The sequence below is a fragment of the Vulpes lagopus genome, chromosome 18 (genome assembly GCF_018345385.1).
Source record: "Vulpes lagopus strain Blue_001 chromosome 18, ASM1834538v1, whole genome shotgun sequence".
NCBI lineage: Eukaryota > Metazoa > Chordata > Mammalia > Carnivora > Canidae > Vulpes > Vulpes lagopus.
Genome location: NC_054841.1, coordinates 26,604,664 through 26,629,575, shown reverse-complemented (window position 1 = coordinate 26,629,575; position 24,912 = coordinate 26,604,664). Strand labels below are relative to the sequence as shown.

Here is a 24,912-nt window from a genome sequence, read left to right as displayed (position 1 = left end):
GTGTTTATTAGTAGTTTGTTCCTTTTTATAGCTGATAGTAAGTTCTACTGAGTCAGTATGCCACGATTTATTTATCCATTCACCAGATGATGGGCATTTGGGTTGTTTCCAGTTTGGGACTGTATAAAGCTGCTATGAATAGTTGTGAGGACATGTATTTCTTTTGGGTAAATACTTTGGAGTACAACTGCTGGGCCATAATGTAAAATGTATATTATAAGAAATAGCCAGAATGTTTTCCAAGGTGATTTATCTTCCCACTAGCAGTATAGGAGAGTTTTTTTTTTTTTTTTTAAGATTTTATTTATTCATGAGAGACACAGAGTAGAGAGAGAGAGAGAGAGAGAGAGACAGGCAGAGAGAGAAGCAGGCTCTATGCAGGCAGCCCGACTTGGGACTCAGTCCTGGGTCTCCAAGATCATGCCTGGGCTGAAGGCAGGTGCTAAGCCACTGAGCCACCCGGGCTGCTCTAGCATTATAGGAGAGTTTCAGTTGTTCTGTATCCTAGCTAACTCTTTGGTATTGTCAGTTTTTTCAATACTTCATTGTTTTTAATTTTCATTTTTCTGAGGCCTAATGATGTTGATCCACATTTTCATGTGATTATTGGCTATTCATATATTTGCATACATAGCTGATGCTTTTTTAGTCTGGCTCCTTGCAGTTTCCCCTGGGCCTGTAAAGGTTAGAGGTCAGCCAAGACTTAGGGGAGAGTTTATACTCAGCTAAGTGTTCATCCTCTCTGTAGTTCTCTTACTTCTGGAGTCTGTCTCTAAATTTTCAGCCCTCTGCCAGCTCCAACGTTTGTCTACTGACACCTCAAGTTAGTAAGATGTTAACTTTGTGCCATCCTACTAAATACACAGTGGGGGGATCCCTGGGTGGCTCAGCGGTTTAGTGCCTGCCTTTGGCTCAGGGCGCGATCCTGGAGACCCGGGATCGAATCCCACGTCAGGCTCCCGGTGCATGGAGCCTGCTTCTCCCTCTGCCTGTGTCTCTGCCTCTCTCTCTCTCTCTCTCTCTCTCTGTGTGACTATCATAAATTAAAAATAAATGAATGAATGAATGAATAAATAAATACATACATACATACATACACACACAGTGGGGAATACACTTAATAAAACACAAACTCATCAGTTTTAACTAGTGCAGTTATGTCTTTGAAGGATGGGCAGCTCACCAGTTTCTGCTTGTCTTTTTGCCAGGCCCCCTAAGTCTCCCTCAAAGACACATGGTTTAACAGTCAGGCAGGAATTTGTACAGAGTTTTTGCTCAGATTTTGAGTGACATCTTTTCTGTAGCTGTTTCACTTCTGGGATTTTCCTTTAAATTTCCAGTTGTACTGGCCTTGAATTCTATCTTCTGTTATCTCTAGCCAGTGAGACTGAAATTTTCTGCTATTGGAGCTGCTACGTTTGGGGAGTACCTCAGGCAAAAAAGCTGCTAACTCATAATTCTTACCTTTTGCAGTGGCTGTTTTTCATGGATAAATGTTCCTCTGTTTTCTGCCTGCTTTTGGTCACTTTCCAGTGCCTTCAAATAGGTGTATTTTTGTATTTTGTCTATGTTTTATAATATGCACTCTTCATTACTCATTTAATACATCCATTACTTCATTAATTCAATAAATTTGCTTTTCATTACTCCATGTATTTTTTTATAAATTTATTTTTTATTGGTGTTCAATTTGCCAACATATAGAATAACACCCAGTGCTCATCCCGCCAAGTGCCCACCTCAGTGCCCATCACCCAGTCACCCCCATCCCCCTCCCACCTCCCCTCCATGTATTTTTTTATGAGTACTTTCTTTTAGAGATTAATATGAAATATATCAGATGAAAGATAGACATTTAGTTAGGATTTGCTTCAAAATCTAGGGAGTGGATGGAGAGAAGACTGATACATGATTGGCTATGAGTTGATAATTTCTGAAACTAATTGATGAGTATTTAGAGTTCGTTACGTAATTCTCTTAATTTTAAAAATATGCTTGATATTCTTTGTAATAAAGATTTAAAAATTGATACTCTATACAATAGCATAAAAGCCTGAATAATAATAAGTCCTTACAGTGTTTAAGACTTTTATAAAGAAAATGTTCAGAGAAATTAAACAAGATCTAAATAAATGGCAGGGCATACCATATTTATGGATTAGGAAACTCAGTATTATAAAGATGTTGATTCTCCCTAACTAATCTGTAGATTCAGTGCAATATCCATAAAAACCTCAATGGTTTTCACTTTGGACATTGATAAGTTGTTGCTAAAATTTATTAAGAAATGCAAAGGTCTAAGAATAGCCAAATACTTTTGAAGTGTCTATTACATGGAAAGGCATATTATTATGAAGCTGCAGTAATTAAAGCTTTATGATGTTATTCAAGGATTAATGAGACCAGTGGAATCAAATAGAAATTCACGCTCCCATATTTGGACGTGGTATATGACAAAGGTGCAGATCTGTGGGGGAAACAGTGCTCCCTCTCCCGCTATAGTAAACAATGCTTGGCCAGTGGATCTCCAGACAGAACAGAATGAAAGTTGGTCCCTGCCTCACTCCATATAAAACAGTCATTTTTTTTTTCAAGTTTGTTTATTTATAGTAATCTCTATACCCAACATGGGGCCCAAACCCACAACCCGAAGATCAAGAGCTTCATGTTCCTGACTGAGCCAGCCAGGCACCCTTAAAACAGTCAATTCTAGGTGGAATTGTAGATCTACATATGAGAGCTAGAGCTCATATAAGGAAATACAGGAGAATATCTTTACGACCTTGGAATAGGGGAAGATTATTTATTTATTTTTAAATATTTTATTTATTTATTAATGAGAGACACACAGAGGCAGAGACACAGGGAGAGGGAGAAGCAGGCTCCATGCAGGCAGCCCTACGAGGGACCGATCCCAGGCTCTCAGGGCCACGCCCTGGGCTAAAGGTGGCGCTAAGCCGCTGAGCCATCCCGGCTGCCCGATTTTTTTTTTTTTTTTTTAAATAGAATACAGAAAAGCACTGAGCATAATGGAGAGGGGTTATTGATATATTTGAGACATTTATCTAATCAAATGATACCATAAAGAGTAAAAAGCCAACCCCCAAGTGGGAGAAGATACTTGTGACACAAACCTACAAAGGGCTTATATTCTTAGTATTCCTAATAATCATTCAGGAAAGGATTGACAACCCAGTGGAAAAAAAGACTTGAGCTATAGCACTCTGCCAAAGAGGATATCCAAATGGTCGATAAACATGTGAAAAGTTGCTCTATCTCATTGGTAATCAGGAAAAAGCAAATTGAAACCACAATGAGATTTTACTGCATACCAGCTAAATTAAGTCATTGACAATATCAAGTGTTCAGGAGGATGTAGAGCAATGCAGACTCTATAATATAAACTTGCCAGGATAAACATAGATTGGTATAAGCACTTTGGAAAACAGCTTTAGTTGATAAAACCAATGTCCTTATGACCTAACAGTGTTACAACTTACACCCAACAGCAGTGTGTGCACCAAGAGACATACATGAAAACTGATAAATAGTGGTACATTCCTGCAGTGACTGTTATACAGCATTGAAAATCGGTGAATTAAAGTTACGTGAATCAATGTAGTTAAATCTCACAAACATAATGTTGAGTAAAATAAACCAGATAGAAAAAAATATCTGTAGTAGTCTGATTATATTATCTAAAGGGATTTTTTTTTTTTTTTGGTTGTTGTTATTCTTTGTTTTCTTTCCAAACTAATGTACCATGTTTATGGAATGCATGCTAAATAGCAAAACAGTTTTTAAAAAAGTATTGATTACTATTAAACAAGTCAAGATAGTAGCTGCTGCCAGCATTCTGTTTCTTAGCCTGGGTGGTGATTTCATGAGTTTTTACTTTGTAATCATTTAGCTTGATTTTTATTTTGTGCTCTTTTTGGTATATGTTATATTTTACCAAAAAAGGGGGAGTATGGCTTAAAAAAAGGAGAGAATAAACACCTTTGTCAATTATCAGACCTGCTCTCAAATTTCAAGTCTGACAGCAATTAGCTGTGTAATTAATAGGGTCAAGTCACTTCATCTTTTTTGACTTTTACCTATAAAAGGAGGGAACTATACTAGGTGATTGTCAATACCTTAAAATCTGCTTCATTTAAACACCAGCATTTTATGATGAAATTTCTAAAGCAACAGTAAGATAAGAGATTAGGTTTTTAGAGTGGAAATAATACCATTAAACCCTTTGTAGCCCTGGGCAGCTTGACATACTTTCACATTTGTGGGGCACAATTGCCTATCTGTAGTAGATATATTCATTTCAGATAAATTTTGTCAATTCCTATATCATAGAAGATCTACTAGACTCTCTGCTCAGAAAGATTTGGAACAGAAAGAAAAACATGGGAAAATGAAAGCCAAGAGATGTGCTACTCCTGCAATCATCCATGAAATTCCACCCTCCAAAAAAATGAAAGTGTAAGTAGCCACAGCTTCTCTCAGTTGGCATAGGTTTTAGTCCTGTTTGCTCCTATGGTTAATAGCAAGCAGAATATGTTGTGCTTGTTCTTATTATTTAGGAATGTATTTTGCTATATGGATGCTATATGAATTCAGATATTTATATGAATAATAGCCTATTCAGGTAGAGTGGTTTAAAGAATAGTGATTTATTTGCTTCACAGAAGTTTGTGTTGGCTCTGGTTCAGTGACTGAACAATGCTAGGGCAGCATCTCTGTGTTAGTTTTTTTTCATACTTGTTACTCAAGTGGCAGCTCTGTGTTTCTCACCTTCTTCTTTGTGCCTGTTGCCTCATTGTCAGAAGATAACTGCTATATTTCTGGTATTATATCCATGTTCCAGGAGTAAAAGGAGGGTATGGTAAAGGAATAGGGGCAGCACTCATATCACAAAAGTGAAAATTTTCCAAAAACTCTGCTTATACTTCAATTGCCCTACTGTGTCACTTAGATTTTCCCTAGTTGGAAGAGAAGCTGTTGAAACAAGTACAGTGCTTTTGCTTGCTGTACCTGCTGTCCCAAACAAAATTTGAGTTTATTAATAGGAAATAAAGTAGAATAGATATTGGGAAAGTGGTAAACTATCTGCCATTTGTGCATTTGATGATGAGCAGTTGGAATCCCTCCTCATCCTCCTGAACTATCATCAGACAATTCACACCTTGACTTATATCAGTGTTCTCAAAATTTACCCATTATAGCCATTGGTACATATGATCTAATGGTTCTATTGGAGGACTCTTACGGTTAAGATATGCTTATTGTCCTAAAGAATGAGAAAATTTAAGCCATATGTGGTAGATTTGGGGAGGAGAGTACAGCAGGGTGTGCTTTAGGGAATTGAGAGTATTTTATTTTTGTCCTTTTGAACTCAAGTTCTAACAATAAAAAGAAGCCAGAGGAAGAGGAAGAAGGCAGCACTCATGAAGATACTTCTAAAAAACATGAGTCTTCCCCAGAGAAAGCCAAGGGCAGACGAACTGTGTCTTGTATACAGCCTGTGAGGTATGTGTGCTCCTTTCCTGAATTTAAACTTTAGAGTCAATAGAGTAAAATTATAAGTGAGTGTGTCTACAATCTGGAGCACAAGGAGCTTGGGAAACTCATAAAGCTAAACCATGGTAAGATGAATTGTATACCTTGGGAAATGATTGTTTTACATGTTGAGAAAAATATACTATTAAAGCAAATTAAGAGAAATATAAAAGGAGAAAGTTAGTAAAGGTTACTACCTTTACACCTGAATGGAACAGTTTTTATTTTGCCAAGCTCCCTTCTGGTCTTTATTCAAGCAAAAAATATATTTTCACAATCATTGTATGAGCAACCTTTGGATTTTGTTTTCCAGATCCAACCTTTGGAATCTGTTTCTGTTGCTTGCCACAGAGTTTTTTTTGTTTTTGTTTTTTTCCCTGTACTACTATAAAATCTTCACATTTATCCTTTTTAAATAGTTAGTAGTCTATCAAATTTAACCATTTCCTGTTGAAAATGCAGTTACCAGTTTTTCACTATTACAAATAATCAGCGAATATCTTTATTGGCAGGGACTTTTCTTTGAGTACTCTCTTCAGGCTAAGAAAGGGAAATTCCTTTTTTTTTTTTATTTATTTATTTATTTATTTATTTATTTATTTATTTATTTATTTATTTATTTATTTATTTATTTATTTATTTATGATAGGCACACAGTGAGAGAGAGAGAGAGGCAGAGACATAGGCAGAGGGAGAAGCAGGCTCCATGCACCGGGAGCCTGACGTGGGATTCGATCCCGAGTCCCCAGGATCGCGCCCTGGGCCAAAGGCAGGCGCCAAACTGCTGCGCCACCCAGGGATCCCCGAGAAATTCCTTAATTAAAGAGTATGACTAGTATTATGGCTATTGATATTAATTGCCAATTTTACTTCTTTTTGTAATTTTAATTTTTTAATACATATATATATTTTTAGAGTGGGGAGGGGCTGGGAAAGAAGGAGGGGAGAGAAACAGACTTTTTTTTTTTTTTTTTTTTTTTTAAGATTGTATTTAAAGAGAGAAACAGGCTCTTTTTTTTTTTTTTTTTTTTTTTTTTTGAGAAACAGGCTCTTAAGTAGACTCCACACCAAGCTCAGAGCCTGAGGCAGGGCTCCATCGCACAACCTTGATATCATAAGCTGAGCCAAAATCAAGGATCAGATAATCCAACAACCTGAGCCACCCAGGTGCTCCACCAATTTTATTTCTGAAATGAATGTATATATTTACAGTGCCATTAGCTTTGGATGGATATTTTTATTTCCTTGTACTCTCATCCACACTGAATTTTTATTTTTATTTTTTTTAACATTTAAAATTGTTTCAAATTTGGGGCACCTGGTGGCTCAGTCAGTTAAGCATTTGCCTTTAGCTAGGTCATAAGCCCAGAGTCCTGGGATTGAGCCCTGCATTGGGCTCCCTACTCAGCGAGAAGTCTGCTTCTCCCTCTTCCTCTACCCCTCCCTCTGATCATGCTCTTTTTTAACTCAGATAAATAAAGTCTTTAAAAATAAATAATAAAATTGTTTCAAATTTAATTGTGATATAATGTTGATGGCATCAACTTATTTTAATTTTTATTTGATTGCTGACAGGATTATATTAGTTATTGTAAATATCTTTTCCATAAACCCTCTTGGGTGAATTGTCTGTTTTCTTTTCTATTTACCTGTAAGTAGTCTTAGTGATAATCTCATTGCTAAGAATGGCTACTCTAAATTGAACTTTTACTATGTGTCAGGTACTTTGGAAATATCTGATTTAATAGTCACATATATTCTATGAGGATAAATATTTATATTCTTCATCTTACAGTGGAGTTTATTGAGGCTCAGAGAGATTAGTTTTCTTAAGATCACATAGGCAGAAAATGAAATGACAGGGTTGGGATTTGAACTCTGGTTGGTTTCACTCTTAAGCCTGTCTTCTAATCACTGTATATTTTATCTATTATAGACTTGTGTCATATTTCTTGCAAATATTTTCCCCATTCTACTGGTATCTTACTTTTTCTTGTGGCCTAAAAGCTAATCACTGTATAATCAAATTTATAAGTCTTTTATAGTATCTTTTGTAGCCTATTTTATTATTTTTATTTTTATTTTTTTAAAGATTTTATTTATTTGTTCATGAGAGACACAGCGAGAGAGAGAGAGAGAGAGAGAGAGAGAGGCAGAAACACAGGCAGAGGGAGAAGCAGGCTCCATGCAGGGAGCCCGACATGGGACTCGATCCTGGGTCTCCAGGATCAGGCCCTGGGCTGAAGGCGGCGCTAAACCGCTGAGCCACCTGGGCTGCCCTTTATAGCCTATTTTAGCTGTCCTTTTGAAAAATTTTCAATATTTTGGTATAAATTGTGATCTTGTTTTTTTTTCTTTCATAGTGTTACCTAATTAAGTCAATATCAATTTACCAGATAATAGTTTTTTGTTTTAATAGTTATTTTATCACAGGTTAAAAATCTAACCTATGTGGGATGCCTGGGTGGCTCAGTGGTTGAGCGTCTGTCAGGACATGATCCTGGAGTCCTGGGATTGAGTCCTACATTGGGCTCCCTACAGGGAGCCTGCTTCTCTCTCTATCTGTGTCTCTCATGAATAAATAAATAAAATCTTTATTAAAAAATCTAATCTATATAATACCTTTAAACTGTTTTGAATCATGAGCCTCTTTCTTCTCTCCTTTCTTATTTCCTTTACTGGTTTGTCCCTTAGGCAGAAGACTCTAAAAAGTACTGAGGAGCAAGAGTTGGAGAAGAGAATGAAAATGCAACAGGAGGTGGTGGAGATGCGGAAAAAGAATGAAGAATTCAAGAAACTTGCTCTTGCAGGAATAGGTCAGCTTGGCTTTTGTTGAATCTGATTTATGAGGGGTGCTTCTCATAACCTTGGTAGGGTTTTTGAAGTCTCTAAAGGGCAGAAGGCTTTCTTGGTTAGTTCTCAGTAGAAAAATCTGTGTTTATTAGAAATGACCAATATATCTCAATGACCATTCCCTAGAATGTTTTATATACATTGGACCAGGGTCCCTGGCTGGTCAGTCAATAGAGCATGTAAGTCTTGGTCTGAGGGTCATGAGATCAAGCCCCAAGTTGGGTGTAGAGATTACTTTGAAAAAAAAGGAAACAAAAAAAACTATCACATTCACCAGGCCTTTCCTTTTTTTTTTTTTTTTTTTTTTAAGATTTTATTTATTTATTCATGAGAGACACAGAGAGAGGGAGAGGCAGGCTCCATGCAGGGAGCCTGACATGGGACTCGATCCCAGGTCTCCAGGATCACACCCCCGGCCAAAGGCAGCACTAAACCGCTGAGCCCCCCGGGCTGCCCTACCAGGCCTTTCCTAAAGTGCACTGTTGCTCTCTGTCTCTAAGTGAGTGCCTCTAAGAATCCTAAGTGAAAATTCTGGAGAACTCACACCCTTCTTTTGAGGCCTTTTCCATGAGACCTTCTCTCATTTCTTCAAGTAAAATGAATTCCTCCTTTTCTTCCTAATTCATTTTCTTTGTATTAGGAAAAGAAGGGATTAGGATTAAGACAGAAGATAAAGCCATTGGGAAAGCTTTCAAAAGAAAGCTGAGTGAGTCCAGTTGTAGCTACAGAGGAAAAGTAGGACTGAGGGAGCCAGAGGGGGAGGTGTCAGAGTTTTTTTGCTTTGCCCTGTCTGGAATAGAGTTATTATTGGTGGCATCAAAGCTATAAAGCCCTGCTTTATAAATCACCCCTGTAGTTTATAAAATTTCCTTCTTAAGACATGTTTAGTTAAATGTGCTTTTCAAGTCAATTCATAGCTTTTCCTGTCAAAAGAACTCCAGTTACTGTGTCTCCAGAGCTATGACCACACCTGGGAGTTGGGGTTCTTCTCCCCTTGCGCTACCTCCTTACAATATGCATCTGACCAAAGGTCCTCAAACCAATATTACTCAGTAAGGCCCACATAGTAGTGTCCCTGATGACTGTTTTGGATGATGTGTAGAGTTGAACAAAGTTAGATCCAGGGTGATAGAAATACTGAAAGGACTGGTTAAAGGGGATTTACCAGTATTCTCTATTCTTAGTGTTACCTGTATGTTTTACTCTGCTTCTCACTCAGGGCAACCTGTGAAGAAATCAGTGATCCAGGTAACCAAATCAGTTGACTTCCACTTCCGCACAGATGAGCGAATCAAACAACATCCTAAGAACCAGGAGGAATATAAAGAAGTGAACTTTACATCTGAACTGCGAAAGCATCCTGCATCTCCTGTAAGTTGATGGGTTCGATGGATGTTCTTGTTACTAGTTCAGCAAGGATTTCAGGTGTAGTAGTTGTGGTCACTACTTCTAATAATATAATTGAAAGAAGCATTTAAAAAATTATTATTTTTAAAAGATTTTTATTTATTTATTCATGAGAGACAGAGAGTGAGAGAGAGAGAGAGAGAGAGAGGCAGAAAGGCAGAAACGCAGGCAGAGGGAGAAGCAGGCTCCATGCAGGGAGCCTGACATAGGACTCCATGCTGGGTCTCCAGGATCAGGCCCTGGGCTGAAGGCAGTGCTAAACTGCTGAGCCACCCAGGCTGCCCGTCTGAGAAGCATGTTTTTTAGTGAAGATAGATCTAACCCCTCACATTATCCTGTTAGTTATGTGATCTTGGAGAAACCGCTCTGTTTTTCTGGGAAGCATCTTATGAAGTTTCTGTGAAAAGTGAATTAAGAATGTACATAAAGCACAGAATTTTGTGTGACAAACTGTAGGTATCAGCTTGTTGCAGCTTGTGCTGTTGAAAAATTCTTGAAAAAAATTTGTGTCTGCAGAGTTGGTGTACAATATATGATAGGGCTTATGGGAAAAATGATGTTGGGGCAGACCACTCAAGTCTAACAGAAACTGTAAGAATCCTAACTGAAAATTATAGTACTAAGAATTTCTACTTGCATTTGCAGTGGGCGTCATCACTTTTTGAAGTCAGCCCTTTGCAGTCTGAAATCCTGGTGTTGTGCTTCTTCTGTTGAGATGTAGACCCTTAAAGAGTTTTGTTTCCAGTCAGAAATTAATTTTATGAAAATTAATCATCCAAGGACTAGGCTTCTTCATCTCTTAGTTTTGGGGAGGATGTCTGCAGAGATTTTGATTCAGGTAGCTACCTGGCCTAATCTAGACCTAGAACCCAAATCAGCTTTTTCTTAATGGGATTGAGTGTGAGGGCAATAATACCTTTGCAGCTTTTTGTTTTCCTTCTAATTCTCAGAAAACTTGTTCTTGCTGGCTTTAAAACATGGACGTGCTTGGGAAAAGTCACTTTTTTTTTTTTTTTTTTTTACTATTTACTTTTACTATTGCAGAACAGACACTTTTTTTTTTTTAAAGATTTTATTTATTTATTTATCCATGAGAGACACACAGAGAGAGAGAGAGAGGCAGAGACACAGGCAGAGGGAGAAGCAGGCTCCATTCAGGGAGCCCAATGTGGGACTTGATCCCGGGTCTCCAGGATCATAACCTGGGCTGAAAGCGGCGCTAAACTGCTGAGCCACCTGGGCTGCCCAGAACAGACGATTTGTTAAGTGCTAGATCCTTTCTCCCTTTTTTAAAAGATGGGAATAGACTAGTTTTAACCTTTGCTCAAGGACTGACAAATTTAAGAATAATAACCTTTGCTTCACCACAGGGCTTTTTTCTTTTGATCCTCTGTGCTGAATGTGTGGCTTATGGTAGATCTGAGCTCTTCCATAACACTTCATTTGGAGAACAATTTCTTTCTTTACAGGCCCGTGTGACTAAGGGATGCACCATTATTAAGCCTTTCAACCTGTCCCAAGGAAAGAAAAGAACATTTGATGAAACAGCTTCTACATATGTGCCCCTTGCACAGCAGGTTGAAGCCTTTCACAAACGAACCCCTAACAGATATCACTTAAGGAGCAAGAAGGATGATAGTAAGTTTCATACCAATATTATAGCTGGCTGGAGCCTCCCCTAGAATTCCTTTTGCTTACACAAATTTGCCTTTAGTTGAAATCCTAAGATTTTAAACTAAAGTATGGTATGTGCCTATATGCAGATAGCAAATGTACCATTGAGCATCTTTGAACTCCTCCACCCTACCCCTGGTTATCAGTGTACTTCTACCCATTAACCACCTTGAGCCTCTTGATTAGTAATTGGCCGGGAATTACACCTTTGCCATGTGTCAAAGTGTTATGGTATAGTTACTTAACCTATAGACAATGAAAGCATTCCAGTTTTTCAGGGTTGTGTGCTTCTGTTTAGCCATTTAACAGGCTTTACCACTAGAAACTAGGCACTGTTGGGAGTAGGGGATGATAAGCAGTGAAAAAAATGGAATTGGTGCTGCTCAATATCAAGTTTCTAACTTAGTGAGAGAGAGAATCAAATAGATCATTACAATATGGTAAGTACTAGGGACACCTGGGTGGCTCACCAGTTGAGCATCTGCCTTCGGCTCAGGACAACTATTTTATACCACTTCTATTTCTCAAACTTCTTTACCTTCCTTCTTGCAGTAATTATTTTCATAAAGACAGAAGCTAGGAGATTAGAACTCTCTCATATGTTCATCCCAAACCTACAAACCTGCCAGCATTTACACCCACTCCTCTCTCTTCCACCCTCCCTTCAAAGAACAAACACTCCACCTGAGCTTAAGTATCTTTTCCCTACCTGCCCACGCAGGTATTAATCACTGCTTATCTCCTTTCTGCCCTGGATCTTCAACTTCTTTCACTGCCAGGGACACAGCACAAAGACATGCCCTACCTATCTCCCACCTCTCTTGACTCTTGCGTCTCCCTCTACATTCATAGCACTTACATATTGTTTTGTTTTCGTTTTAAAGATTTTATTTATCCGTTAATGAGATTTTTTTTTTTTTAAATTCATGATAGACACAGAGAGAGAAAGAGAGAGAGAGGCAGAGAACACAGGCAGAGGGAGAAGCAGGCTCCCCGCAGAGAGGGGAGCCTGATGCAGAACTCGATCTCAGGACCCCAGGATCACAACCTGAGGCGAAGGCAGACACTTAACCACTGAGCCACCCAGGAGCCCCCTAAGTATAGCATTCCTTAATATTGTTATTATGTTCCAGTAGTCATTCATCAAATTTTAGATTAGAAAAATAATGAAAAAAATTTTTTCTAATAAAAATTTAAATGTTAAATATGACTTTCTAAATAATATATAACTTTTAGAGTCTGATATACCCTGCTTTTAAAGAATCTTGGTCCTGGCAAATAGGAAAATTTTTTGCAATTTTTAAAAGAAATTTAAATTCCAGTGTAGTTAACATATAGTGTTTTATTAATTTCATGGGTTCAATATAGTGATTCAACAATTCTATGCATTACTTGGTGCTTATCAAGATAAGTGTACTCTTAATCTCCTTCACCTGTTTCACTTATCCCCTCCACCTCCCCTCTGGTAACCATGTTTGTTCTCTGTAGTTAAGCATCTATTTCTTGGTTTGTTTCTTTTTTCCTTTGTTTTGTTTTTTAAATTCAACATACAAGTGAAATCTTATGGTATTTGTCTTTTTCTGACTGATTTATTTCACTTAGCATTATACTTGAGATCTATGTTGTTGCAAATGGCAAGATTTCCTTTTTATGGCTGAGTAACATTCCGTTGTGTGTATAAGTGTGTGTCTCTGTGTGTATACGTGTATATTATGTCTTTATCCATTCATCTATTCATGGACACTTGGGCTGCTTCCATAATTTGGCATTGTAAATAATGCTACAATAAACATAAGGGTATGCATATCTTTTTGAATTAGTGTTTTTGTATTCTTTGGGTAAATACCCAGTAGTGGAATTACTGGATTATGTGGTAATTTTATTTTTAATATTTTGAGGAACTTCCACGCTGTTTTCCACAGTTGCTGCACTAGTTTGCACTCCTACCAACCGTGTATGAGGGTTCCTTTTTCTCCACATCCTTGCCAGTACTTGTTTCTTATATTTGTTTAAGATTTATTTATTTATCTGAGAGGGAGAGAGAATGTAAGCTGGAGTAGGGGTGGAGGTAGAAGGAAACAGGCAAACTCCCCGATGAGCAGGGAGTCCGACATGGGGCTTGATCCCAGTACCCCAGGATCATAACCTGATCTGAAACCGAAACCAAGAGTCCAACATTTAACTGACTGAGCCACCCAGGAGCCCCCTCTTGTGTTTTGTTTTGTTTTTAAGATTTTATTTATTTATCTGACAGAAAGCGAGAGTGCACACAAGCAGGGGGATGGGCAGAGGGAGAGGGAGAATCAGGCTCCCCACTGAGCAGGGAGCCTGACTCAGGACTCCATCCCAGGACCCTGGGATCATGACCTGAGCCGAAGGCAGATGATTAACCAACTGCGCCACCCAGGTGCCTCCTCCTTGCTGTGTTTTTGATTCTAGCAATTCTGACACATGTGAGTTGATCTCTCATTGTGGTTTTGATTTACATTTCCCTGATGAGGAGTGATGTTGAACATCTTTTCATGTGTCTGTTGGCTATCTGTATGTATTCTTTGGAGAAATAATTGTTCATGTTTTCTGCCCATTTTTATTTTTTATTTTTATTTATTTTTTTAACGATTTAATTTATTTATTCATGAGAGATACAGAGAGACCCAGAAACATAGGCAGAAGAAGAAGCAGGCTCCTTGTGGAGAACCCGATGGGGGACTAGATCCCAGACCCCGGGATCACGACCTGAGCCAAAGGCAGACACTCAACCACTTAGCCACCCAGACATCCCAATCAGCCCATTTTAAAATTAGATTATTGGGGGTTTTGGGGTTATAGAAGTACTTATATGTTTTAGACACTAACCGTTTTTTGGATATGTTGTTTGCAAATATCTTCTCACTTTCATAGGTTGTTTTTTAGTTTTGTTGTTTCCTTTGCTGTGCAGAAGCTTTTTATTTTGATAGAGTCCCAATAGTTTATTTTTGCTTTTATTTCCCTTGCCTCACGAGACATATCTAGAAAAATGTTGCTACGGCTGATGTCAGAGAAATTATTGCCTGTACTCTCTTCTAGGATTTTTATGATTTTGGATCTCACAGTTAGGTCCTTAATCCAGTTTGAGTTTATTTTTGTGTATGGTGTATTTTCTCCATTTTTTATTTAAAACTTTATATAGTTATAAATAATGGTTATATGTATACTTGAAGGCTGGCTTATTTCTAAAATAAATAGATTTGGTTTCTATCTTCTGCTGTTATGTGATCAGATCTAAATTAGAGGATTCAGTCTACATAATTATGAAAATTAACAAGGTTGCCCTGACAAGTGAATTAACGTTTTCTGTGAATGGTAGTGGTGGTGCTTTGACATAGTTTTTTTGCTTTCTCTCTTTGACTTTCTGTGAGAGGTGATCTTGATGTTTTGATGTAGATGCTTTTAGGGAATTCACAAAATTGGGAGTTATTACTTGATCTTTAGAAAGGCCTTTATTTTTTCTTAAGATTTTATTTATTAGGGAGGGAGGGAGAGAGAGAGAGAGAGAGAGAGAGAGAGAGAGAAAACAAGCAGGGAGGAGAGGGAGAAGCAGGCTTCCCATGAGCAGGGAGCCCAATGTGGGGCTCAATCCCAGGATCCTGGGATCACAACCCAAGCTGAAGGCAGACACTCAACTGACTGAGCCACCCAGATGCACTAGAAATGCCTTATTTTTTAAAGCTGGAATAAGCAAAAATCTCATGTGTCAGTAAAGGCAAAGTAGTTGGCATTGTCAATAGAAAGGCAGTAGTACATGCCTTTCTAGTAGTCCATCAGACACAAATGGATTTTAAGTTCAGAAGATGATAGTTCCCAAAGACTACCTTCATCATACCCCTGAATAAAGAGTCACAGGCAAGAAGGAAGGGGCTGCATGTTTGTCAGGTTGGCTGACATGAGCTGAGCTGAAAGTGGAGGGCAGCCACTCTGATTTGGCATCACAGGCTGCTAAGCTGAATCAGCACGTACAGCAAACAGAGTCTTGGGGAGCTAGGTGAATATCTGTTATCTTGCTTTACAGCTCTGTTACCCTCCAAATCTGCTGGGCTCAAGATATCCAGAGACCCACAGACTCCTGTGCTGCAAACTAAACAGCGCACAAGGCCTGTGACCTACAAAAGTGCAGCAGATCAGGAGGCTGAGGAGCTTGAGAAACTGCAACAGTAAGTTTCATCAGCAATATTTGAGGAAGAGTTCTAAGAATCTGCTTTCTTTTCAGTTCTATAATGGGGACAGTTGCTGCTTTTCTTGCCATGGGAATTTATGGCATTTAAGTTCTAGGCTGTCTATAGTCTGTGCCCCTGCCTCAATGATTAAAAAATGAGAAGTGGGAATATGGAGATATCCTGGAGTATAAACTGTTAAAAAACGAATGCAGAGGTTGGGGTGGGAGAGGACATTCCTTCTGAGGAAGGAATCAGTCAGAAGGAATGTCCTCTGAGCTTCATTTAGGTAGATTCCACCCTTTATGGCTACTCAAGATCTCATTCCAGCTATAATAATAGGTGGAGGAAACTGGAACGTAATATGGTCAGCACTGGAGTTTGTCTCCTGTATCCTTCTTTCATTACTTTTTGTACTTCTTTTGAGGAGGAGCAGGTTCCTCTGGGAAAAGAAACACCAGTCTTTAATGTGCTGGGAATGTTAGGACTGGCTCCTTTATTCTTTGCTCTGGAGGTAGAGATAGTGGCTATGGAGAAAGTCGAAATTCTGCTGGGCCTGGGTCATTGTAATAATTACTATTTTTCTATTCTGGCTTACTTTGTAGTTTGTGTAGCTTTTATTTTGTTAACAAAATTTCTTTTGGTGGTTGTCATTTAAACTCTTATCTTACAGATACAAATTCAAAGCACGAGAACTTGATCCCAGAATTCTTGAAGGCGGGCCCATCTTGCCCAAGAAACCACCTGTGAAGCCACCCACTCAGCCTGTTGGCTTTGATTTGGAAATTGAAAAGAGAATCCAGGAGCGGGAATCAAAGAAGAAATCAGAAGACGAACACTTTGAATTTCATTCCAGACCTTGCCCTACTAAAATCTTGGAGGATGTTGTGGTAAGAATGGTTGAGGCTCTGCATGCTGGTGGAAACATCCTGCTCATGACCAAATATCCACCCATTCACAAATGTTTGAGTAGGTAGCTATGATCAAAGCATCATTTTAGGAGCTGTAGGTGATACAGAGACATATCAGAAGTGGATTTTGCTCTCAAGAAATGCGAGTAAGGGAGACAACTATGTGTAAATAATATAAAATTAGATAAAGTGTTCCATGAGAGGTGGCAGTTAAAAGTACTGTAGGAACTCAAACCAGACAATGATTTCTTCCAGACCGAAGGTTTAAGGAATGCTTTGTGGAGGGAGCATATGGCTTGGGCCTGAGCCTTCACAACATGATCATCATATGTTGCCACTGTCATAATAGCCAACACTTTCACTAAGTGCCAGGCACTGCTCTAAGCCCCTTCCATGTATTAACCTGTTCATTTTGACCACAATGCCTTTAAGTGATTTACTTATAATTATCACTGGTTTCAGATGAGGCAGTTGAGGTTTAGAGAGGTTAAGTGGCATTCTCCTGGCACTCAGCTAGTGAATGGTGGAGCAAGGATAAGAATTCAGGCACTCTGGCTCTGGAGTTCATGATCCTAACACTTCATTATATTGCCTCTCCATTATATGGTGAATTTGGACTTGTAGAAATGCAAATGAAATGGACTAGCAGAGCATTTGAGGCAGTGGAAGTAACATAAAAGTCTGAAGGTGGGAATAATGATGAGGGGTTACTGGAAAGTGAATGGGGTCAGTTAAGTTAGAGAAAAGAAGTATATCGAGGAGCAAGTGGAAACAGGTCAGAGAAATGGGTTGTAGTGTGCTGGTGGGCTTATAGTCAGGATTTTAGAGAAAATGTACAGTAAGGAAGAGATGCCATAGTCAAAGAATAAGTAATAGAGTTCATCTACATAAGTGCAAAGATAGGTTTTAGATAATTTCTGTGCAGATCGGGAAAAAACCCTCTTCCTTCATTGGACTGATACCCAGGTATTAAGAATTCTCTTCTCCCATTTTCTTTTTGCTTGCCATTTTGATTCACCATGATTTTAAGTGGAGAGAGTCCACAGTATTTTACCTTGGACTGTGTACTTAGTTTTGTTAACTCTGTTTTCTTAGCACTAGGTCAAAAGCATCATAACACATAGAAATAGTTCTTCCCTCTTCCCATCTCTTCTTTAAACTGTGAGCTTTTTGCATATGAGACCTCTTTTCTTTTTTTTTTAAGATTTTTATTTATTCATTAGAGCGCGTGAGTTGTGGAGAGACAGAATGAGGGAGAAGCAGACTCCCCACTGAGTTGGGAGTCTGATGCGGGGCTCAATCCCAGGACCATGACCTGAGCCAACGGCAGACCCGCAACCAACTGAGCCACCCAGGAGTACTATTTTCTTTCTTTGATGCACAAAAGCTATAGGCCTAACTTTGTTACACAAACTTTTTTTAAAATTTAATTTAAATCCAATTAATTGATGTATAGTGTATTATTAGTTTCAGAGGTAGAAGTGTTACACGAACCTTTTTTTTTTTTAAGATTTTTATTTATTCATGACAGAGAGAGAGAGGCAGAGACACAGGCAGAAGGAGAAGCAGGCTCCATGCAGGGAGCCTGATGTGGGACTTGATCCCAGGATTCCAGGATCACACCCTGGGCTGAAGGTGGCACTAAACCACTGGGCCACCGGGGCTGCCCCTGTTTACACAAACTTTTAAGAAATCTTTTCCCACCCAGGTGATCACTCTCCAAATCCTATGCTACATTTGTCATTACTCACTGATGAAATGTTCTGAATACAATAAGGGAAATACAGGTTGTATACAAACTTCAGAATCCTAGAGCCTAGCAGAAGGGCTCAACATTTTGTTTTACTAGAAAACCAAGTCCCAGAGAAGAGAAATGACTTCTTCAAGTCTTCTGTAACATGCATTTGGCACCTTGCTTTTAGTAATATCTTTTTCTCCAACCTCCTTTTTCCCCTGCTACAAATTTTTGGTTTTTATTTAATTCACAACCACCCTTTTGATTTTTATTCTTCTATCTCATATACCAATGTTGACTTTTTATATAGTCTTAAAATCAAGTCATTTTTGAAGTTATTTTATTTTATTTTATTTATTTATTTATTTATTTATTTATGATAGTCACACACAGAGAGAGAGAGAGAGAGAGAGAGAGAGAAAGAGGCAGAGACACAGGCAGAGGGAAAAGCAGGCTCCATGCACCGGGAGCCCGATGTGGGACTCGATCCCGGGTCTCCAGGATCGCGCCCTGGGCCAAAGGCAGGCGCCAAACCACTGCGCCACCCAGGGATCCCTTGAAGTAATTTTAAAGGGAATATTTAAATAACTATGTAAATGGAAAACCAGTATTTTTTGCCATGAGTAACAATAGTAACAGTTAATACATAAAGCTTATTATGTGCCAAGTTTTATTCTAAGCTCTTTAGTTTCTATAATTTATTTAATTATCATAATAATCCTGTGAGATAAACACTATGGGTCTTATTATCAATCTGTTTTAAAGTTAGGAAATATAGAGGTTAAATAACTTGCCCAAGATCATAAACTAGCCAGTGGCAGAGCTGGGACAGATACTAGGTGGTACGGTTTCAGGGTTTGTGCTCTTGTATTAAAATAGAAGATACTTTTCTAAATAGAAAGATCTTAAGAAATATGTGACTGTTAAAGAAAGTACTCTGCATCCCAGCTAACATCCTCTTCCATATTATTATCTTACCTGAATCTTATTTTTAGAAATGCTTATTGAGGAAATTGGCTGGCAGTTTTTTTACTTTGGATGTGCTAGGGTGAAGTGGTACATGTGCAAGGGTGCCTAGAGTTCTGTAAGAGCTAAGTGAGATCTTAGAGTAGCCTTGTACCAGGTTTGCCTTGTTGAGAATTCTGGATAAACAGATCAGCAAAGCACTAGGTAAGTAAGATGCAACTGAATTGATGTGGTATGTGCTCCAGGGAAGTGTTTGCCAAATAGCTGATTCTCAGAATCCTCTGGGGATCTTATTACATAAACAGACTCCTGGGCCCCACCCCTGGAGTTTTGATTTGTTATGTGCAGGATAGTTAGAGAGAGCCCCAATGAGAACTTGGTGTCTGACATACAGTAAGCAGTCATGTTGTTAATAGTAATAACTGTCATTTTGTCGCATGCTTACCTCATACCAAGTGTTCTGTGTAGATTATTGTACTTATTTCATGAAACAATTCTTAAGAGGTAGGTTTTATCTTTAGTCCTATTTTTCAGATGAGGAAGAGACATTTAGGTGTCTAGTATGCAGAACTAGGATTTGAAGCCATCATATTCTGGAGCACTGTATTATTCTACCCCACAGTGCTGACTTACCATCATTTATTTTAGCAAACTTAGTTTTTGAGTTTGACACTGGCTTCTTATAGTTCTCCCTTCTAAAATTTCCAGTGATTTCACTTCAACTATTGGTTTCTAGAGAAGCAAAGCATAGGAAACATTAGGTGTCTTCTCTCTCACCCCCTTCATTTTTTAGAAAAGAGAGGCTTTGAGAGTGGCTTGCTCATAGAACCATTTTTAAAAGTTGGTGGCAGGGATCCCTGGGTGGCTCAATGGTTGAGCGTCTGCCTTTGGCCCAGGGCATGATCCTGGGGTCCTGGGATCGAGTCCCACGTCGGGCTCCCTGCATGGAGCCTGCTTCTCCCTCTGCTTGTGTCTTTGCCTCTCTCCCTGTGTCTCTCATGAATAAATAAAATCTTTAAAAAAAAATAAAATAAAAGTTGGTGGCAGAATTGAGATTAGGTCCCTTAACTTCTAGTTCTGGACTCTTCCACCAGAACAGAAGAGCTTGCTTCCCAGGGAACAGATGCAGCTTATCTGTTTGCCACCATTGTTCTTCATTGGTGTCTCTTCGGTGCTGAAGCTCTTTCCATGGGTCCTTATGGTACTTCTTGTGCTCTTAAACTTGTGGTTGATAGGTGGCAAGGAGACAACAGGGCTGATGAGAGATGGGCTTGGGCAGCAGTGGGCCATGAGGCAGAGCTGAAAAAAGGGCTCTTGGGGCAGAGTTTGAGTGATGAAAACCTTGAGCTTGAGGGTGTGAAATGTGAACTTGGTGCCCACATCTAGTGGGGAGCTGGGGCACCACAGAGACGGAAGTGGTGTCAGTGAGGCCAGTGAGTAATTTTAGCAGTGATGTTTTAGGGATGACTTGGGGAGACCAGCAGGCTTTTTTTTTTTTTTTTTCCATACTCCCTGAGATAACATTGCTTCATGGTAATTTCCTAACTGCTCATATCCCAGGGCATTTGGGGGCACATCCTGCCATAGAGAGAACACTCTCTCCCCGATCTTGGACTGCTTTCCCCAAATGTCCCATCTGTCCACCCATATTGCCCACTTCTGGCCATATATCACTTCTTCAGAGCTACCTTCCCAGAGTTTCCCATTAGGAGCTTACCCCCAATATCCTTTAGCTCCATATTCTGCTAGGTTTCTTTAGAGCGCTTGTGAAGATCAGGGAATACCGATTTGTTACCCTTTCATTGTCTCTTTCCTTTAGTAGAATGTGAGCTCCCTGAAAGCAGGGAGGTGTACATCAGTCTTACTCACTTTCATATCCTCCATACCTAGTATTGCTGCAGAAGCAACCCGATATTGGATAACTGAGTAACAGTACCAGCTGAAATGCACTGGCCTAGGTTGTGTTAAGTACTGGGAATTCAGAGATGGGGGAAACACAGCACTCATCCTCAAAGCTTTCAGTTTGGTAGAACAGAGTGATATGTGAACATATAAGGAAAGTAGTGTCAATCAACATACATTCATCAAACAATTACTACTTCTTATAGATCCTATGGAGAATGCAAAGGAATATAAATGATGACATCCCTGCCCTCAAGGAGCTGACAACTAGGAAGACTTAAAAGTAGCAAAAGAAGAAGCCTTTTGTTTTTAGCAACCCAATATTTTTTAACTTTTATTTTGTTATTTTTTAAAAGATTTTATCTATCTATCTATCTATCTATCTATCTATCTATCTATCTATCTATTTATTTATTTATTTATTTTTAGTTTAGAGGCCGTGTGAGAAGACGAGGGGGAAGAGGGAGAGGGAGACAGACTCTCAAGCAGACTCTGGGCTGAGTGTGGGGCCCAATGCAGGGCTCTGTCTCACAACCCAGAGATCATGACCTGAGCTGACATCAAAAGTTGGGCATTTAACCCACTGAGCCACCCAGGTGCCCCTGGTTTTTTTTGTTTGTTTGTTTGTTTTGTTTTTATTTCCGATTGAGCCCCCAGTGGGCATTGATTGCAGTAGAGATGAGGTGTGGGTGGGCAGTTGCTGCAGAGTTGATAGTCATGAATCACCTTTTCCTCTCTCCCAACTAGTGAAGATTGAATCCACTCATAAATATCTCTTCCATGGCTTATTTGTTAGAGATTTCCATTGCTCTTTTTTTTTTTTTAATTTTTTAAATATTTTATTTATTTATTCATGAGAGAGACACAGAGAGAGAGGCAGACACACAGGCAGAGGGAGAAGCAGGCTCCATGCAGGGAGCCTGACGTGGGACTCGATCCTGTGTCTCCAGGATCATGCCCTGGGCTGAAGGGGATGCTAAACCGCTGAGCCACCTGGGCTGCCCTCCATTGCTCTTTTAAAATGCACATCTCAGGGCACCTGGGATCTCCAAAGGCACCTGCCTTTGGCTCAGGTCATGATCTCGGGGTCCTGAGATTGAGTCCCACATCAGGCTCTTTGCAGAGAGCCTGTTTCTCCCTCTGCCTATGTCTCTGCCTCTCTGTGTTTCACATACGTACATATATACATACATACATAAATAAACTCTTTTTAAAAAATAAAATGCACATCTCTGCTGCGTGGATGCAGAGAGGGGAAGAAAGGAAAAGAGGGATTATTTTATTTATTTATTTATTTATTTATTTATTATTATTATAGATTATTATTATTATTATTATTAAAGAGCTGCTTGCACCCTCCTGGCAGGGAACAGCAGTCCATTACACAACACATCATTGCTTTCATGATTGGGGCTTCCCATCTGTTCCCCGGCCCTTTTTTAAGATTTTATTTATTTATTTATTCATGATAGACACTGGGGGAGGGGCAGAGACAGGCAGAGGGAGAAGCAGGCTCCATGCAAGGAGCCCGATGTGGGTCTTGATCCTGGGACTCCAGGATCACACCCTGGGCCAAAGGCAGGCGCTAAACCTCTGAGCCACCCATGGATCTCAAGAGAGATTATTTTAGAACTAAATGAATCCTCAGGTATTATTTCTATTAGTTTATTTTATGAAAAGGAAAAAAAGAACAACAACCCAGGGCACCTGGGTGGCTCAGTCAGTTAAGCATCTGACTTTGGTTCAGGTCATGATCTCAGAGTCCTGGGTCCAGACTCTGAGTTGGGCTCCACACTCAGCAGGTAGCCTGCATCCCCCTCTCCTACTCCATCTCGCACTTACCCCCACTCATGTGCTTCCTCTCTCTCAAATAAAATCTTAAAAAAACAAACAAAAAAACCCAGGTGCCTAGGTGACTCAGTCAGCTAAGTGTCTGCTATCTACTCAGGTCATGACCTCAGAGTTGTGGGATCAAGCCCCAGGTCGGGCTCCCCGCTCAGTGGGGAGTCTGCTTCTTTCCCTCCTCTGCTCATGCTCTCTCTGTCTCTCTCTCAAATAAATACAATCTTTTATTTTTTTAAGATTTTATTTATTTATTAGAAAGACAGAGAGAGAGAGACAGGCAGAGGGAGAAGCAGGCTCCAGGCAGGGAGTCCAATGTGGGACTAGATCCTGGGTCTCCAGGATCACGCCCTGGGCTGAAGGCGACGCTAAACCGCTAAGCCACTGGGGCTGCCGTCAAATAAATACAATCTTAAAAAAAAAGAACCCAAGGTGTGGAAGGTTGTCTAATGCCCCCCAGGTTATGCAGATTAGAATCACAGTGGGACTAGAACCATCCTCTGAGTCTTGTTTGCTTCAGTTCTTCCCACTCCCATGTACCCTGGGTGTGCTAGAGCAAGAGGCTGGTGGCTGCCTGTAGAACAATATAAGCTTTATTTGAAGACCCATTTCATGGACTTTTGTCATTCTGATTACAAGTTCTTTTTTTTTTTTTTTTTTTTTTTTAAGATTTTATTTATTCATGAGAGAGGCAGAGACACAGAGTTCCAGGCTCCTCACAGGGGGCCCGATGTGGGACTTGATCCCGGACCCCAGGATCATGCCCTCAGCTAAAGGCAGACACTCAACCGCTGAGCCACCGCGGTGTCACTACAAGTTCTACTCTAAGGGATTTTACTGGGCTTAGTGATCCTGGCTTTCTTAAGAAAACGGTTTCCACAGCAGAATGAACGTTCTTTATAGTGGTCACCTTGACAGGATATAAATTCATTCAATGACTGATACTGTACAAAGCACTTTTTTTTTTTTTTTTTTTAAGATTTTGTTTATTCATGAGAGACACAGAGAGAGAGAAGCAGAGACACAGGCAGAGGGAGAAGCAGGCTCCATGCAGGGCCTGGGCCAAAGGCAGGTGCTAAACCACTGAGCCACCCAGGTATCTGCCCATGTACAAAGCATTTTGGAAAAGCCACTTGTCTTGGAGCCTGTGGTCTACGGTCTTGGATCTCTTCAACAATGGCAAATGTTCATATTTTAAAGATTAATTTGCTTTTAAGAGCTAAACTAAATCATTTGGAACTAAAACTAAGTAGTCCAAGATAGTAGAGCTAGAAATAGTTTTGCTTAATTAAAAGTAAATACTGAGCAACTACCTTGCATTGCTTAAAAACTAACTTTGAAGACCACTCCAAGAAAGACATTCCAAACATGTTCTGAGCAGTTACAGCATTGTTGGGATTAAGGAGAAGTCTCTCTCCCAAGGTATAAATCAAAGTCCAAGAGTCTTAGTGTCCAAGGTTATTCTGTTATTTATTTTTACTGTATTTATTCACTGACTGCCTTATACTTGCCAAGGTCTTTGTTAGGTACTAGGGATTAATGAAATAACACTACCCACTCTTGAAGGCTAGTAGGAGTTGAGCATCTAAATATACAAGTGCTGTGAAGTTTTGTATGTACTGTCATGAAACTATATATGGGGAAAGAGGGATCATTTTGTAGGTTCTGGGAGTGGAGAAATCAGTTGAAAGCCTTTATAAAAGACAAGATGCTTCAGTGGAAGCTTGAAAAGAAAGCTTAGGTGCTTCCAAGCAGCTAGGACGTTTCAGAGAGAGCACAAACAAAAGTATTGAGAGAACCAGCATTAACATATTGGCAACTGTTAGTAGTTCGTGGTTGGTGGGTGAGCTGCAGGGGAGGAGCAAGAGATGAGGCTGGA

The 24,912-nt window shown here is 39.5% G+C and overlaps 1 protein-coding gene across 4 annotated transcripts in view; it reads left to right on the top strand.

The window, feature by feature from the left end:
- TPX2 (TPX2 microtubule nucleation factor) overlaps nt 1-24,912 on the top strand; it is a 64,615-nt gene that overhangs the window by 23,385 nt on the left and 16,318 nt on the right. For all 4 annotated transcript variants that reach the window (XM_041732168.1, XM_041732165.1, XM_041732167.1 and 1 more), the window contains 7 exons: nt 4,351-4,476; nt 5,395-5,523; nt 8,248-8,369; nt 9,626-9,777; nt 11,283-11,451; nt 15,536-15,677; nt 16,351-16,567. In XM_041732168.1, the coding sequence (XP_041588102.1) occupies nt 4,351-4,476; nt 5,395-5,523; nt 8,248-8,369; nt 9,626-9,777; nt 11,283-11,451; nt 15,536-15,677; nt 16,351-16,567 (1,057 nt within the window). The remainder of the gene's footprint in view (nt 1-4,350; nt 4,477-5,394; nt 5,524-8,247; nt 8,370-9,625; nt 9,778-11,282; nt 11,452-15,535; nt 15,678-16,350; nt 16,568-24,912) is intronic.